General features: G+C 45.1%; 1 protein-coding gene across 1 annotated transcript; it reads left to right on the forward strand.

The window, feature by feature from the left end:
* The first annotated feature begins 64 nt into the window (after window positions 1-64).
* Window positions 65-15038, forward strand: LOC118160201 (tumor necrosis factor receptor superfamily member 1A-like). Its single transcript, XM_035314740.1, has 10 exons — window positions 65-202; window positions 8214-8415; window positions 8710-8838; window positions 8971-9114; window positions 10696-10777; window positions 11121-11188; window positions 11408-11530; window positions 11874-11911; window positions 12717-12873; window positions 13427-15038. Exons 1-10 carry the CDS (start codon window positions 164-166, stop codon window positions 13726-13728), a joined length of 1284 nt encoding a protein of 427 aa, XP_035170631.1. The 5' UTR covers window positions 65-163; the 3' UTR covers window positions 13729-15038.
* The last annotated feature ends 1103 nt before the right edge of the window (window positions 15039-16141 follow it).

The following is a 16141-nucleotide window of genomic DNA, read 5'->3' on the forward strand; positions in this document are numbered from 1 at the left end:
CCGCTCGCCCTCCCCGCAGCCGCCGAGCGCTGCCTCCGGCAGGAAGCGGGAGCCGGGCCGGGCTCGCTCCGCGCTGCTCCGCCCGGGGCTGGGCTGGGCTGGGCAGGGGCCGCTTCTCTGATCGCCGGGACCCTGCCATGGGGACGTAGCGGGCGGCGGAGCCATGCCCGGCGCGGCGCTGCCCCGCAGCTCGCTATGCACGGTGAGGCTCGGCGGGGCTCGGCTGCGGGCGGCCCCGGAGCTGAGGGGCGGGTGGGGGCCGGGAGCGTGGGGGGGGGGGTGTCTCCGTGTTCCCCGGGGCCGCGGCCGGTATCGGGGCTGCCGCTCTTCGGGGCCCCGCTCCTCCTCGCCCGCTTTGGGCTGCCGCTGCCGGGGGGCTCGCCTAGCCCCGGGGGAGCCATTTTCTCCCGCAGGGGGGAAGGCAGCGGGAGGTGCGGGGCGGCGGGGACGGGGCTGGCGCCCGGTGCCGTTTCCGGGATTTATCCTGACTCAGGGAAAACGCCGCTGGATTTACGGGAACGGCCGGCGGCTTCCCGGAGGCTCTTAACTCCCCGCGTACCGAGGGGCTGGCTCTGGCGGCAGGCAGCCCCCAGGCGACCGCGGGTGCTGGAGCCCGGTGCTTCTGTAGCACCCTCGGGGGGAGGTGACTGGGATCCCTCAGGCAGGGATCCGAGCCGGGGCACTGCTCCAACAGCGAGCTTGGGTTTGCTGTCGAGATTTCTCCTGCCTTCTCGGCTGTCCCGGGTCGAGGTGGCTCAGCCCTTCTTCGCGATTTCGTGGGAGAAAAGCTCGTTTTTGAAAGAAGTCTGAGAGTTTTCGTGACTAAGCTGACTGATGGGGGTGGACGGCCGTGCGGTATCGGGTGTGCGATAGCGAGCGGGAGCGTATCGTTTCGTGATAATGCGATGATGCAGGTTTGACTCCACAGGTGGGTTTGGCTGTCTTTGCGAAGTTGTTCCGTGTGTTTATGCTGAGAGCCTGCCTGTCCTGCAGCTTCTTGCCTTTCTTTATTTAAACATGATACCATGGCTTTACATTCTGGTACAGAATTTGCAAGATCGACCTGTTTATCCCTGCATACCTGAGCTTTCTAGTAACAAATGCTTGCCCTTGACTGCTCTAGGCTTATAATGCTGGGTAACTGGTTCCTTTGCCATCAGGCAGTTGTGCCTACCCAACTCAAAGTTGCCTTCTTCCAGAAGTTTTCATTTCTGCACGCGGAAGCGTTTGGAAACCAGTTAACTAGTGCTGGCAAGACAGCGCAACTAAAGCTGCGGACTGGGAGCACTCTACGCCTTAACCCTAACTGTGGATCACTTACATCTCAGGACCTAGACAGGACGTGTGAACTGCTGAAGTGACTTGCACGTAGATTTTAAAGCAGTTAGCAAACCCGAATAAGTGTATTTCTGTCTTCATGACAGTGGTGCACATACTTTGCTGTGATTCAGATGCTATATGTGATATTACTGACATTATTCTCAACAAAATCACTGAATTCCTTCATCTTTATATTGTCCTCAGTTAAATAATATATGTTAGAGGAATAATACCCTTTAGTAGGATTTATTATTAATATTTTTTTTTTTCAGGACTTTTTTCCCTCTTATTTACATGTGGTTATTTCAGGTTCTTAATTACACCACCCATACTCATTCCAGATAGTCCATGTCTTTTCCATAAAATCATACTATTTTTATTAATGTTACAATTCCCGCTCCGTTGCATGCCCTCCTGTCTTCCATTTACTTTCCATACCCTTCTCCATTTGCCCTCATGGCCTTTCTTACTTCCTTGATGCCTCTGTTCTAGTTTTCCGATTTATGTTTCCTCTGATTTTTCAGAATTTCCTGTAATTTGTTCCTATGTTTCATTTGTTAAAGGCAGCTCAGATTTGTGAGGGGAAAAAAAATAGTCACAAGAGTGTTCGTGGCATCGATTCCTTCTGAAGGTGAAGGGAGGAATTGCAATTTTGAAGCTGGAAGCCACGTTATGTAGAAGCTGAAAACCAGGCTACCAAGTTTGTCAGCCAGAAGTATTGGGCCTGGTATTCCTGTTGGCTGTGGTGGCCAGCAGCAGGCTTCTGTTGAGGGTTTCAGACCATGGCAAGCGTGGCAAGTAATGAAAAGTAACCCTTTTCCAGCTTCCAGAGATCTGTGATTGTAGAAACTTGGGAGTCAAAATGGTGTGTTTGTATCTGGAGCCCTGTGTATGTTTCTCGTGGTGGATGTGATGGTTGCTTCTGGAGCCCAGGCACGCTTCTGACACCCCAGTGCTGTGTGAGGGAGTCCCCCACCTCAGCAGTGTGTTGGCCAAACAAGTACCTCACTGTGTTTGGTTTGAACCTGTATCTGACGTGTTTCGTGTGATGCCAATTTGTTCTTTCTTTGGAAGAGAAAGAGACCAGCCATCCCTGTTCTTCTGCAGCCGCCTCAGTTTATCTTCCCCATGGCATTCATGACGTGGGGGCCCTCTGGATTATCCCGTGCTCGGTTGCCTCTTCTACATACCAGTGTTTTTAGTCATTCCTCTTACAGCAGCCATCCTGTCCCACTGATTGCCCTTGTTACCACTCTCTGTATCATTTATGTATCAATTTAACACAGGTTAATTACGTTCTCAGGACTGGAGACCAATGCAATTGTCTGGATTCCAAGTACAAGATCCGTATGGATTTACACGTTGACATATCAGTGCTCTCTGTTTTGTTTTCAGATCCTTTCCTAATAGTCCATAGCATCTGATTGCATTTCTGATTGCTTTGTCCAGCCAGACTCATTTAATTTTTTATCTGCTCATTAATCCAATTTTAATTTCTGTTCTTGATTGCTGTCTACTTCCAGCCAAATGAAGCGTGATGTTATCCGGGCCTGTGCTGATCTGAACTATGTGGTAATTTCAGTTCTCACAAGTAACCAGTATTGTCAGTTTGGGTGCCTTTCCCTTGCTTTTTAAGTACTTTTTTTTTTTTTTTTTTTTGCATTAGCATCATTATTTGGGCTAAATATTGTAATTTTGCTCCCTCTTATCGATTTATTTTGTCATCACAAAAGGGCCTTGCTTTTGTTTGGGATGTAGCAAGGTATTCTGTGTTACAACCTTGGCCTCACCCCTTGGATAGCCACCAGTTTCCTTTGAATGCCTGGAAACACGGGCCTGTTCCTTGCAGGCTTGGGAACCTGACAGCAGAAGCTACATTTTTCTATTAAAGCAAACAGGAGTAAGTCAGTTCTAATGAATCATACTCGGTGTGTGGCGATCACCTGAGTCTTCAAGAATCCACCGAGTGAATCACTGACAAGGGGCGTGAGCGTGGCTGCAGCGCAGCTCGCGCAAGGGCCAAGGGCTGGTGCCCAGCTTTGCAGCTGCTCTTTCAAAATTAAAGCCTCGGGGAGGGAGGTTTGAAGGGTGAGACCCTGCCGATCCATCTCCCAGAGCTTGCTCAGACAGTGCTCTGATTGGGGCTGCGTGGCTGCACCCTCAAAGTCAGCCCTGAACGCAGGCAGGCTAACTGCTGGGGTGGCATTTGTGTGTGTGCACATGCTCAGGACTCGGGCATAGTGTGCACCACCGTGCCCTTTAATGAAAAGTTATGTTCTTCTAGCTGTGATCACTTCCATTCTTTATCTGTGCATACTTGTATGCTATATGCACGCATTTTATGATGTGAAGTTGGTGGTCTTTATTGACATACGTTTTTTTTAAAATAAGATTTCTAAGGCTTCCCTTCACAGGAGTGTAAAAGCTATTACCAGTCTCCTGGTTTTAGACAGGGCCTACAGTGTAGTATTCCTCTCTCCAATCTTCATAAAATGGAGGATTATTTTAATATTAGCTCTTGTATCCTTCTTTTGACCTTTCCAGGTTTTCGTGAGCAATGAGAAAAGCTTCCTGTAAATGTTGCTTTAATATACGTTTCTCAATGCTTAAAGGAGAAGTTCTGGTTTCCTGTGCATCTTCATATACCAAACTTAAAAAATGCAGCCTCGGAGAGCTTTTGGTAATGGATGAAGGAACTACGCAACATGAGGATAATCCTGCACCCTGATTTCTTTGCAGTCTCATCACTCCCTGTTTGCTTCCAAACTTCCAAGCCTGCAAATTTTTATGACTCACCAAAAGGGCTAACCGATGACCGATATGTAGATTACTTGTGCATTGGCGTATAATCCTGCTGAGCTCTAAAGCAAAAGGAAGTTTCATCCTTGTTAGAAAGAAGTGTACAGTATATATTAAGTATTTGAGAAATTCTAATGACTTGCACTGCCTTTTATTTGCAGGTATTTCATTAGCTTCGAAGTGGAATTTGCAAAATGGAAGTTTGCCTTGAGAGAAGCAGTTGAATAAGTTTTTGGAGGACAATACTTTATCACACATTCAGTATGTTAGATGTGTACAAAAAAGGAGTAAGCCTCCCAGTCTCTGGATTTCAGCAGTGCATCTGGATTTATAAAATTGTTTTATTCTGAATTTTTTAGGCTAATGCTTCTGTATTAAGGAGATGTAAGCTCTGCATGTTATTAATGTGGGGCTATTTTAAACACTAGCCTGGTGGTGAGCAATGCTGTCTGAATTGTTTGGGATACTCATACCCAAGTGCTTGCTCCAGCAAGTATTTCATTCCTGCTAGTAGATGTGCGCTGGTGGCAGGGTTTCATGGCATCGATTGTGGGGGCAGGAGCCAGGTATCACCTGTCTGATCCCCTCCTTCCCACCCAGTGTGCTTTCTCTGAGTGGCCTTTCCCTTTTGCTGACACCTCTGGGCATCCACTGGCTTTCTGGGAGCGGGCAATCTTGTTCCCTACACAACCGTCTCCATCATGACCCTCTCCGAGGCCCTCTTGAGAGCCCTAGGTCCTCTCTGCCACCACGCCTTTCTCTTGCATCTTGCTGCATCCTTCACTTTTACCTTTGTTGTTTCTTTCTTCCTTTACTAGTCCACGTATACGTTGGCTCTCCTGCAGATCTCTCTGCGCGACCTGGTGAGGCAGAAGCAGCAGCAAGGATGGAAATTGTAGTGGTGGCAGCAAGTCCAAGAATGTTTTCAGTCTGGAGGTATTTCAGGGGCTCCTAACTTGTGCCTCAGCAGCCAGAAGTTTGCACAGAAGAGCTCCAGGGCTGGTGCGGTATTTTTGACTGTAGCTGTCAGCCAGAAAGTGCTTGGAGATGTGAAAAGGAGTGAGGGTTTCCTCCCATGTGATTTGGGGATACGCAGCTGTCACCCAGAGGAATGGAGTGGCTTGAGGAAACCGTGCTTGTTTTCATCTGCAGTATTTTGTTTATTTCTGCAGCACTTTCAGAAGTGAAGCCTAGAGTTTCTGCTGACTCTTTTTTCCTGGGCAGTCCCTGCTAACTAAAAACATGAATCACCGGTGTGCATGATGTGGTTTGGTGGTTTGAATTATCATTTGGCTTTGGTAATCCAGGCTGCCCATTTTTCTGAGCGGCGCTGGTTCGTGGGTGCTCATTCTTTCTCCTGGCAAGTGGAGTTGGAGCGGAGAGTTGTAAATTCAGTGATGGAAAATCATTTTGTTTCTCTTGTACAAAACCTCTGAACTCTGCCTTGGTGACCTGCTATCTGTGGCTTGAGGCTGCAGTGCTTGATAATTTCGTGTGTTTTCTGAACTTTATTAAGTTTATCACGGGTATGAACTAGTGTAACAGCTGAACGGTTTGGGAGCTGCTTAAAATGGTGGTTTTTTTCCTGTGTGAATGTTTTTTCTGAAAGGCCAAGTCATTGGTTGTGAGTCATCTGTGGTCTATGACTCTCCATTCCTCAGATTTCAATCAGTAATAATGAATGTGCTGATTCTGGTTTGATAGACACACTTTCACTTAATCTAATTAAAAAAAAATCAGGAAAGGTGTTTTCAATCTCTTTTTCTTTCTGAAGATGTTTCTGACCAATCTTGTATGTGTTTTTGGCTTGATCTTTGATGCTTTCCTCCCTTGTTTATATTACTGGCTTGTTTGACTCTGGGGCCAGCTGCATATATTCCCTTGTTAGAGGATTTATCATTGGCTAGATAATCCTTTTTTTTTTTTTTTTTTTTTCTTTTTACTGTTATTGTCAGACCATCTGTGTAAATGATCTTTTACCCATTTTCCTGCAGGCAATCAATCTTGTAAGACTGTCAGCTGCCGAAACAAGTTTTTTTTTTTTTTTTTCTTTCTTTCTTAGTGTTGGAGTGCTTGCATTTATCCTGTGGTTAGCTAATTCAATCTGAAACAATAGCTATTTAAATATGTGCCTTTTTTTTTTTTTTTTCCTGTTCACCATTTTAGAATGTTATATTGAAGATATCTGTTACATGACAAAGCGCTCTGAAATTCTTGGAAAAAGTGGGGTTATTGCCTTGTCGGAGTTGCAAAGACCTGTCCTTAAAGTTTTAAATGGCTCTCATCTATGTTACTTTCTCCTGCAAGGCTTCAATTTTGAGAGCGAAACGGGGCAGCATGGAGCTGCCATAGCCATCTCATTTTCTGAAGACTCCAACCACAGAACTGGTATCAGCGCTGTGGTTCACCCTCCTTGGTTTGCTTTTCTTTTGCTATAGCTCTCCTAGCCAAAGAAGCAAAAAGAAAGCAGAGCTCTGTAGCTGTGCCTCTACAGCCAGGTACCTTACCGCTTTCAAAAATGCAAGCTGGGAAAACGTTGCAGGGAAGTTAGTGTAATAAAACTCAGGGTGAGGCTATATGGGCAGAAGTGCTATTTATTTGGAAAACAAAACAAAAATAAATGAACCATGAGCTGTTTTTTGTGCACTCACACTGCCTGATGCATAGACTACAGAGGCACACGCTCTCCCCGACGTACTCAGAAGCACCAACATGTGCACGTCCAGGTGATGTGGCTAGGGTCACTTGTGTGTGACGCAGAGGATGAGGGACGCTGGCTGTCAAGTCTTCACCACGCCACTGGGGTTCTTCATGGCACTGCAAGCTAGCTTTCGGACAAGTGCTTCATAGCCTTCAGGAGCCATCAGCTGATACGGGATGGGTCTTTGCTGTAGGATCTTGCTGAATTCAAGCTCTGTAAATCTTGGGCCAGACTTTTTTTTTTTTTTTTTTTTTTTTTTTTTTTTTTTTCCCTCCCCTCTCCCCCTTTTTGTTGCTTGTTTTTAACTTGTCTGAACGCATGTTTGAAATGCATGTCTAGGGGCTGTTTTTCAGCTGGGCAATGGACTTGTTCATGTGGTGTGCTGCAATCTTATTAAATCTGCCCGTGCAGGGTCTTTTGTTAATGAGTCATCTATGCTGTGGTCTTACCAGAGCGTAGACCTTTTGGCCGTGACATTAGCAGCACATTTCTCAATCGTACTGCTGGGAATGGTGTCCAGGGAATGGTGTCCTTCGTAACCAATACAGGCTGTTCTTTTAACTCTTTGTTCTGCTGTTGTTCCCACACTTACAGTCATAATGCAGTCACACCAAGCTCAACATTGCTGTTAAAATTCTTGACAACAGTCATCTTCAAAATTAAAAATGGTACGAAAATCTTAAAGGAGTGAAATACCCAAAAAGTTTACAGCTTTGTGGCAGACTGTTCAGGCTGAATGCTAGCACTGTCAGTTTAAAAAGAAAAGTGTGTTTCTTGGGGAGAAGTTGAAAACCTAAATTTCCTACTTCTCTAGGGCAGGCTTGCTCAAAAAAAGTTTTGGAAGCCTGTCTGTACTTCGTATTGCTGTGAGATCATCCTCTGCCTTTTTATTCCAAACTTGCCATCTGGTTTATTTATTCGGTAGAACTGCAAGTACTGGATGCATTCTTCTCCCTGGAACAGTTTGTAGATGGGCTGACTTACTGTGTTCCTTAATGACACATTCCTTTGCTCTTGAGTCACTTTTTTGCAAGCTCCAGCATTTTCAAGGCATTCCATCTTTAAATTGAACATCACAAACAGCGTTTGCTCTATATACAAACAGCTTATCATTGTCCGGCATGTTGGCTACTGTGTGGCATATTAATAACACTGGTGACAGGCATGGCTTTTATTTATTTATTTATTTTCCTAAATAATCTCCCTCTCTTGCACTTTTGTCAGTAGGAGGTCCTGATATCTGAACTGGTCAAGGCAGTTGAAAGCCCTGTTACAATAATCGTGAATCCTAAGTGCTAAAGTCAGCTGCGCAGCCTGTCAGGGAATATGAGGCTTTCTAACCCTGTATTTTTTCTTTCTCTCTCTTCCTCATCCTCTCCCTCTGTATTTACAGGTAATCTTAATGTTTCTCGGTATGTTGACGGAGGAATCTGTAGAAATTGCTCCAGTGCCATATAAACTGCAAGTCCGCCGGGTCGCTTTGGATAGAAGAGATCCCTTTAGCCCCTTGAGGAGAGAAAAGAGGCAGGTGCACTGTCAGCTTGGACAATACCTACATCCCAGAGAGACTCACTGCTGCATGAGGTGCCATGCAGGTACATTACTGTAGAATAAGTACATTAATAGTGATCTTTGCCTCAGAGGCATTCCTCTGTCCTGCTCTCTCAAACTCTGTCCTACTGCGACATCTGAACTCCCTTTCCTTGGTAGAAATTCATACTCACTGTCTCTTCCCTTCCTCTGTCAGACTCTTTGCTGGCGAGAGTAAAAGTACTCAGTCCTTACCCTGACAGCTTCAGGATTTCTCTGAGGACCCATTGACTCCCAGCCTCCCTAAGACAACACATTTGTCTTCCTGTCAGATCTCTGCTAAGTGATTTTTGTTGCAGGTACCTACAAGGAAAAAGACTGTGAACGGCCTGACCAGGCACCCGTCTGTCTTCCATGTGCTAATGGCACGTTCACAGCTGTTGACAACACCATGTCTAAATGCTTCCAGTGTGCACAGTGTCGTACAGGTGAGTTGCAGCATTTATTTTTATTTTTTTTGGGGGGGAGCATAGACTGGGGGGCTAATAATACCTGTCATTGTAATGGTGGTCTCAGCTGAAGGTGAGGTTGGAATAGTCACTTTTTTTTTCTTTCCTCAGACCTCCAGCAGATAGTAGTGTCCCCGTGCACCCCAAAGCAAGATACTGTATGTGGCTGTCGGAAGAATCAGTATCAGCTTGGCCCGGATGATCTCTTCTACTGCAGGAACTGCAGCTTGTGCCCCAATGGGATTATTGCGAACTGTGAGTATGGCATGGGCATGGCTCAAGTACAGATACACCTATAGGCAGCTGCCACTAGGATAGACATCTGCAGCCCTCTCCTTGCTTTCTGACGCTGCACTGCCTTTCCCTGAAGTGAATTTAGTTTTGGAAAAACTCTTTGTTTTGCCTGCCTGCTTTCCACAGGAAGACCGGGGAAAAGCTTTTTTAACCTGTTTTGGCATCAATCCCTATTTTCTGTCACAGATTCTACCTTCTTTTTGTCCTTGAATGTTTTCTTGCCTTGGCTGTCATGAAATATTTGCTACTTAATTTCAGTATCTCTGCCTGCCTTGCTTGTATTGAAGCAAGGTCTTAATGTTCTGGTGCAGATTTCCCCCTTGCCTTCCTTATTTTGTGTTTCTTTGGCTGTTTCTCCTGATGCTTATTGCGTTTCCCTTACCAACTGCTCTAGGCACCATGCATATAAAGGCTGAAAATGCCAGTGTCCAGTGCAGCGTTTTAAAGGAATGCTGAAGTGTACCCAGTGGCATTTTATCACCAACGCTGTGATGTGGCTCTGCTGCAGTTGTCTGGGACAGCTACCCATGTTAGCTGTTCCAAGTTGTCTCAACTGCAGTCAGGATCAGAAACCTTAACCCAACCCCATGATGCTTGCCACCCTCCAGTTTGTGCTGAAGTCCAGCTCCGTACATGTCTCATGAATGCTCCTTAGGTTGTTGTCCTGAAGCTATCCCCTCTTCCTTGCAAATTCAGTATTTCCTGTCCCCTTCAACATCTCTCACCCTGCCTAGCGTGAGTTTTATTGTCTCCCTGGTGAACGCATTCCCTCTGGTGTTCAGTGATCTTTGTCGGTTTCCCATGCTTACACCTATCCTCAAGGGTCATCATCTTGCACTGCCCTTGAGCAATTTCCTCCCCTCCTGTCTGATGTAGAACTGTTTCAGTTCTGTCACTCACTTGCCACAAAATGTATACTGCTTATTCTAGTGTCCTTTTCCTCCCTTCATGTAATTTGGTCCTTCCTTCACTACTCTTGCCTCCTTCTTCCTACATCTTTTTTCGGTGTCCATGCTGTGACTTGCTTACAAGCACTAGCTTGCTCATTTCTTACACTCAGGGCACAGCAGATCACAAGAGTGGATATGCCTGTCCCATGGCTTGAAGTGATTTCTCCCTGCCCCAAACGGACTTCCTCACCAGTCCCAGCTGCTCGGGGACCACATCTTCCTCATTTTTGCCTAATGCGATTTCCCCTTCCTGTCATGCTTGAACTAGAGTGACTTTTCCCCCTTCTGCACTGGAACTATCCTTATCCATCAGGCCAGACTCAGCTGCACTGTGATTTTATTCCCTTTCCCAACCTCTGCAGAGGTCTCTGACCAACCAGAACAGTGATACCCTCACCTTTGTTTTTATTTATTTATTTTTGTCCTCCCCCAACCCCATCCTCAAAAATAGACTGAATCTTCTTTCTCTTCTCCAGTAGCAATTCTCCAGGCTCTAAGGGGAATTATCTCCCACCCATATCGGAATTAGTTTTTCCATTTTTGTTTTCTTCTCTGTCCACATTATGGCAACAGTTTATTCTTTTCTCTGCAGGTTCAAAGAACAGAAACACGATTTGCAGGTGTAAGCCGATGTTCTTCCTGTCACTTGAAAACAATTGCAAGCCTTGCAACAGGTGAGCTTTTTTTCCCCCCTCTATATGAGCCTCCACCGAGTAGGAGAGATAGCAGACATGAGTCCCGCAGTGGGGAGGGAATTTTTCTCAAGGTTTTGTCCATCTCCATTTTACAAGATTCTAGCTTTCTGGGGCAATTGGTGATGTCCTCCACCCTGGTCCTCTCCATGTAGGCATCATGGTAAACCACTGAGGACCCACAGTCAACAGGCACACTGGCTCTGCTAGGCACAGTAGGCTCTGCTTTGCAGGCTCATCTTGATTTGTCTGTTATTTGGGATTGCTGCAAATGGCTGGTGTCTCAATTTATGCGTGTTGATATCTCTCTGATTTGTTCTTTCAGCTGCTCTGGAGAAGAATGCTTGCAATGTCACAGCCCAGTGACTACCTCACCAAATTCATCTGGGCTGAGTGAGTACTGGGGGAACTGGGAGACAATGGAATCTTTCCAGTGTGGGCTTTTGTTCTGTTGACACCTTCTGTCAAACTGTTACTTTCTCTCCTCTTTCGAATCATTGTTCTTCTTCTCGTTGGCATTTGCATGTGCTCACTTACTATTCTTTCTCCAGTATTTAACTCCACCTTTCTTGGTCTCTTGCTCATTTGCCCTCCTTTTTTTTTTTTGTCCAGATGGGAGCCTTGTCCTTGGCATTATTGTTGCAATATTTGGAGTTATCTCTGTCCTCTACGTTGTAAATAAAATAGTGAAGCTGGTTCAGGAAAATGGGATAGCCTCTTCTTTCTACTCCTGTGGTGAGTACAGTAGCCATCTGCCAGGATTTTAATTGTGATGGACATCACTCTGCTGGGTGAATGTATGTGTACACACACGTGTGAGGGAAACAGTGGGATCCCATTGCTCTGCCTTGCTGCAAGGCCAGAGGAATGTGAAAACTCAACAGGCAAGCTTGTTGATGCAGTTCTTGCAACTCTGCTTCTGTGCTGTGACTGGAAGTGCATGTAAGCTTGTTTCTGGGAGATGGGCATTTTGCTATAAAACCTTTTGAGGTCAGGATCGTGAGTAGTTGCTTTCCTGTTCTCTCTGGGAAGAGGGGAAGTGAAAATAATTTCTGCTTTCTTTCTTTTTTCTTTCAAGTTTCTTCACTGCAGACAAGCAAGGAGCCAGTATCTGAGGTGAGCAAGATGATGTTTATAAGAGCTTCCCTTCCTTTTTCAACCGTGTTAACCTGGGATTCAGAGTAATGTTGTTCCCCATGGGCTGTTTTCTGGCCTTGTATTTTCAAATAAGCTGAGTAACACGGTTGTTTAATTCAAAAGTTTTTCATTCTAGAGGGTGGATCCATTAAAATTTTACTTCCTCTCTGCTAGGGGATGCTTTTCAAATTTCTGGCTCTGTTCATTTTTTTTTTTTTCTGGAGGCATCGTTTTTTGAGACAGCTGATCCTTAATCCCTTTTTCTCTCTATGTGCCCCACGTTGAGAGAATTGAAGTAATTTTATTTTGCGTTAGATCTTGAACCCAGAAGCCCCTGAGGACTGCTTTACAATGTTTCCTCAGGTCCACTGTTGTTCCTCAATTAAGAGGGCCCAAGCAATAGCCCAGGTAGGGCTTCTACAGCCTTACAAAGAAGGTTGATGGGAAAAGTGTCCTGTGGAACTTCTAGAACGGTGATGATTTAGGGTCCCAGGCTTACTTGATTTTTGCAAAAAATTATTTCTTCCAGACTACCATTTTTGTGATGCAAAAAAACAAACAAACAAAACAAACACCACTATCAAAAAACAACCAACAAAACAAAAAATCTCCTTGGGAAATAAGTGGTTAGTACCTTCTGCTCAAACAAGACGTATTGGAAGAATTAAAACTTTATCATCTGCTCCCTACCTATCTTTGCTACATTTTTGTATATAAAGCTAGTGATTCCTTGCAGGAGATGGGTGCTGTGGGTGATTCTGGACTAACACAATGTCTCTTTCAGGTTGAGGTTAAAAGGAGTGCAATTTCTATACTTCCTGAGGCCCGGAAGGAAACAGAATTGTTAGTGAACACAGTGCCACCATCTGCACCTCTGCCACAAAGTTCACATGAGCTACCAGACTGTGTCAGACCTGCCAGGAAGACGCAGCTTCCCGATAGTAAGTGAAACTCCCCCATCCCTCCCTAGGCAAACCAGGACTTGATTATGCAGATGTGGCTGGGAGGATGTATGAAACCTTACAGGTGTGCATGACCTGCAGGCATACTTCATGCATGGCACAATACAAATAAACACACCCAGAACCTGTGAGTCTGTATATGTTAAACATCAATGTAAGGCTTTCCTGTTGCCTTTTTTTGCTACTAGCAAAACAGATTCTCATAGGTGCTGTCATGGTGTCAGTCTTAATGCCTCTGGGATGGTGACACTGAGGTTTTTTCTGGGGGTGGTGTGGGGGGGGCAGGATTGTGTGGCAGCAAAGCCCTGAACATGTATGCTTAACTCTGCTCATAACCTTATACAACTGCATATGGAAGTATCACATTGTTTTCTGAGGGATAAGAGTGAGTCTGGACATCACGTGAGTCTGCGTAACTACCCTGTAGAAGACCTGAACAGTCCCAAGGCACCATCTAGCCTTTCAATTATTGACATTCCCCTTGAGGCTGCAAAATCCTGGTTCTCACACTTCGTTTCTTCTCTTCTCCCAGATCCTGCTATTCTCTACACCGTGGTGGATCACGTACCGCCATTTCGGTGGAAAGAGTTTGTGAGGCGTCTGGGTCTGAGTGACTATGATATAGAGCGAATTGAGTTGGAGCATCGGCGTTTACGAGATGCCCAGTATGAAATGCTCAGACTGTGGAAACTGCAGATGGGCTATGCTGCAACTGTGGAGCGTATCAGCTGTGTTCTCAACCAGATGGAGCTTAGTGGCTGCAGTGAAGCTATTCAGGAGGCTTTGCTAAACCAGAACTCTCCTCAACCTTGCAGCCTCCACAGCCATTTTTGATCTATGTCTGCTTTAGTTCCCTTTGCTATGACTGTTGAGAGAGGACTACATCTCCCTTCCTTTCCTGTCTCCCCTTTCCTATGCCTCCCTATCTTTCTAACCCTCCTTAAATGGGTTTGTTGGAGACAGCAGCAGATTACGCTGGAGGAAGGCCAAGGTTTCTTTGCAACCACCGAGTTAGCTCAACGCCTTTTCAACCAAGAGAGACATCTGCAACAACTCCTTTCCCAAAGAGGGAAAGCACCTCATAAAGGAAGTGGCGTGCAGACTCTAACGAAGGTGAAAACAGGAGCTCAGAGTGACTTGATAGCTCAGCTACTCTACAGACAAGTTGTTGCTGAAACAGGAGCTTCACCCAGCATACGGCAGGCTAACTTGGAGGGTGACTTGGTTGAGCTGACTGTTCAAATGCTAAAATACTTGCTCTCTTCTTGCAGATCTATTTTTCTGCAATATCAACAGTTAAACTGGCTCACATTGCAGCCATTTGATTGTGAAATCTAACTCAAGGGAAGTTGTGGGAGGACATGCTTATTTCTGGGAGCAGGAGAGGACTCCACCCTTTTGGTATCAGCTGGTTAACAAAGTGCTGTACCTTCAGCCCTCTCAGTGTGGCAGAAGTTACAGAGATTCAGAAGGGGTGGCTCAGTGTGAAACAGGATGACATTATTCTTTCCACGCCTCCCGTTGCCTTTTGGTGCAAGAGGAATAAGGATTCTGAGGCAGGGCTTCGGATGAAATGGTTGGTGCTTTTTCTAATGTTTCTTCTGCGTGCAGAAACCATATAAGACAGCATTAACAAAACACCTGCCTGTATGTTTGTCCTAGTGCAGAGTGGAAAAGAATGCATGTGTTCGTGTGGGTGAGGAGGTACCTATGTACCTGGTAGTATGAGTGCCTCTGCAAATCTGTGCTTCCACACAGGTCAGTAGGCTTGTGTCTGCTTGCTTTTCTCTCTGAATGATTCGCTGTATCTGACCTAACTGCAAATGGGACTGTGTATATGTACATGTATATATATATAAATAGATATTTTTAGCAGCTGTTCAATAAATTCACACTACTTCCTGGACTCCATTCTGTGAGCGCTGCTTGGGTACCATCTTGAGGCTCTCGATATTGCTTTCTCATGGGTATTATTACCATGGGTGAAGTTGAAGTAGCAAAAAGCAATTGGCCTGCGTCAGGTGCAGGTGGTCCACCTATTTGTGAATGTGGATTTTTTTTTTTTTAATCTCTTGTCCTTTGACCAGACTGAAGCTTTCTATTGTAAATACACTAAGTGTTCCAAATTAAAATTTGTATTTTTATCTCTGCCTCCGTTCTGCTTTTGTCCATGTGAACTTCACTTCTTTGGCTTGTGGGTGGGAGCAGAGAGTGGGAAATGACTTCTAGAAGTGGTAGGAGTGGGTTGCACCTGAGCCGGGATGTTGCTCTGCTGAAAACGTTTGTTTAAAAAAAAATAAGTTATCGTCTTTTGAATATAGAGCTTAGCTGCCTTCAAGTCACAGGAAGCCCTGAGGGCAGGAAGTGGGACTGAAAGCAAATCCAGTTGCAGGTCTTTTAAAATATTCAAGAGTCAAATGGGATGCCAGCATATTTTAAGTGAATGTTAAAGCAATGGGAAGGACTCATGTTGATAAGTGTTTGGATTTTTAAAGAGGAAAATATCTGTAAATGAAATAATAATCGATTATACTTTAATACTACTTTTGCAGAGGCATGTTTTTATCCGCTGAACATTAAGACAGTAAGTTCCTCCTGCATCATAGAGAAAACTTGAAACTTGTCATTTTGGACACATTTCACTTCCAACAGTCAGTGACAAAGCCAGGAACTGGAGTCGGTTTTAATTCCCAGTTTCAGGCTTTGTTTTGCTATTTTTAATATCAAATGAGACAGTATGAAGCTCATTATAATCCACTTTTATTTTTCACAATTTGTGCTCGACAAACATAGCAGTATAATAATAACTGGAAGTACACGCTCTTGATATTATAGAAGTGAAACTAGGAAACTCGGCTTGCCCTGGAGTGCTATCCAAGGCTTTCCTCCCCACATCAAGCTGCACTTAAAACCCAGCTACTTTGGGGTTCAGCGTGCCAGGTAAGCCAACAGCAGCTCCCCACCACATCGTTAGGCTTTCCATGCCCCAAATTCAATAGATTGAGAGTAATTCAGGATGGCGAGAAGCTTCACAGGACTTTGAAGGTGTTTTCAGCGTAACGGAAGTCATTTTGGCACATCACGGGTGCAGCTGCGAAAAGAGAAGGCTAGAGGGCAGCCTTCAGGAAGAAGGGAATTGGACCTGTTTAGGTGTATGGTTTTTATTTATTTATTTATTTGTCACTATTTTTTACTGAACATCTTAATCGTCCTCAGACTTTAAATCTCCCCCCCCTCCCCCTTATTT

The sequence above is a fragment of the Oxyura jamaicensis genome, chromosome 1 (assembly GCF_011077185.1).
Source record: "Oxyura jamaicensis isolate SHBP4307 breed ruddy duck chromosome 1, BPBGC_Ojam_1.0, whole genome shotgun sequence".
Lineage (NCBI taxonomy): Eukaryota > Metazoa > Chordata > Aves > Anseriformes > Anatidae > Oxyura > Oxyura jamaicensis.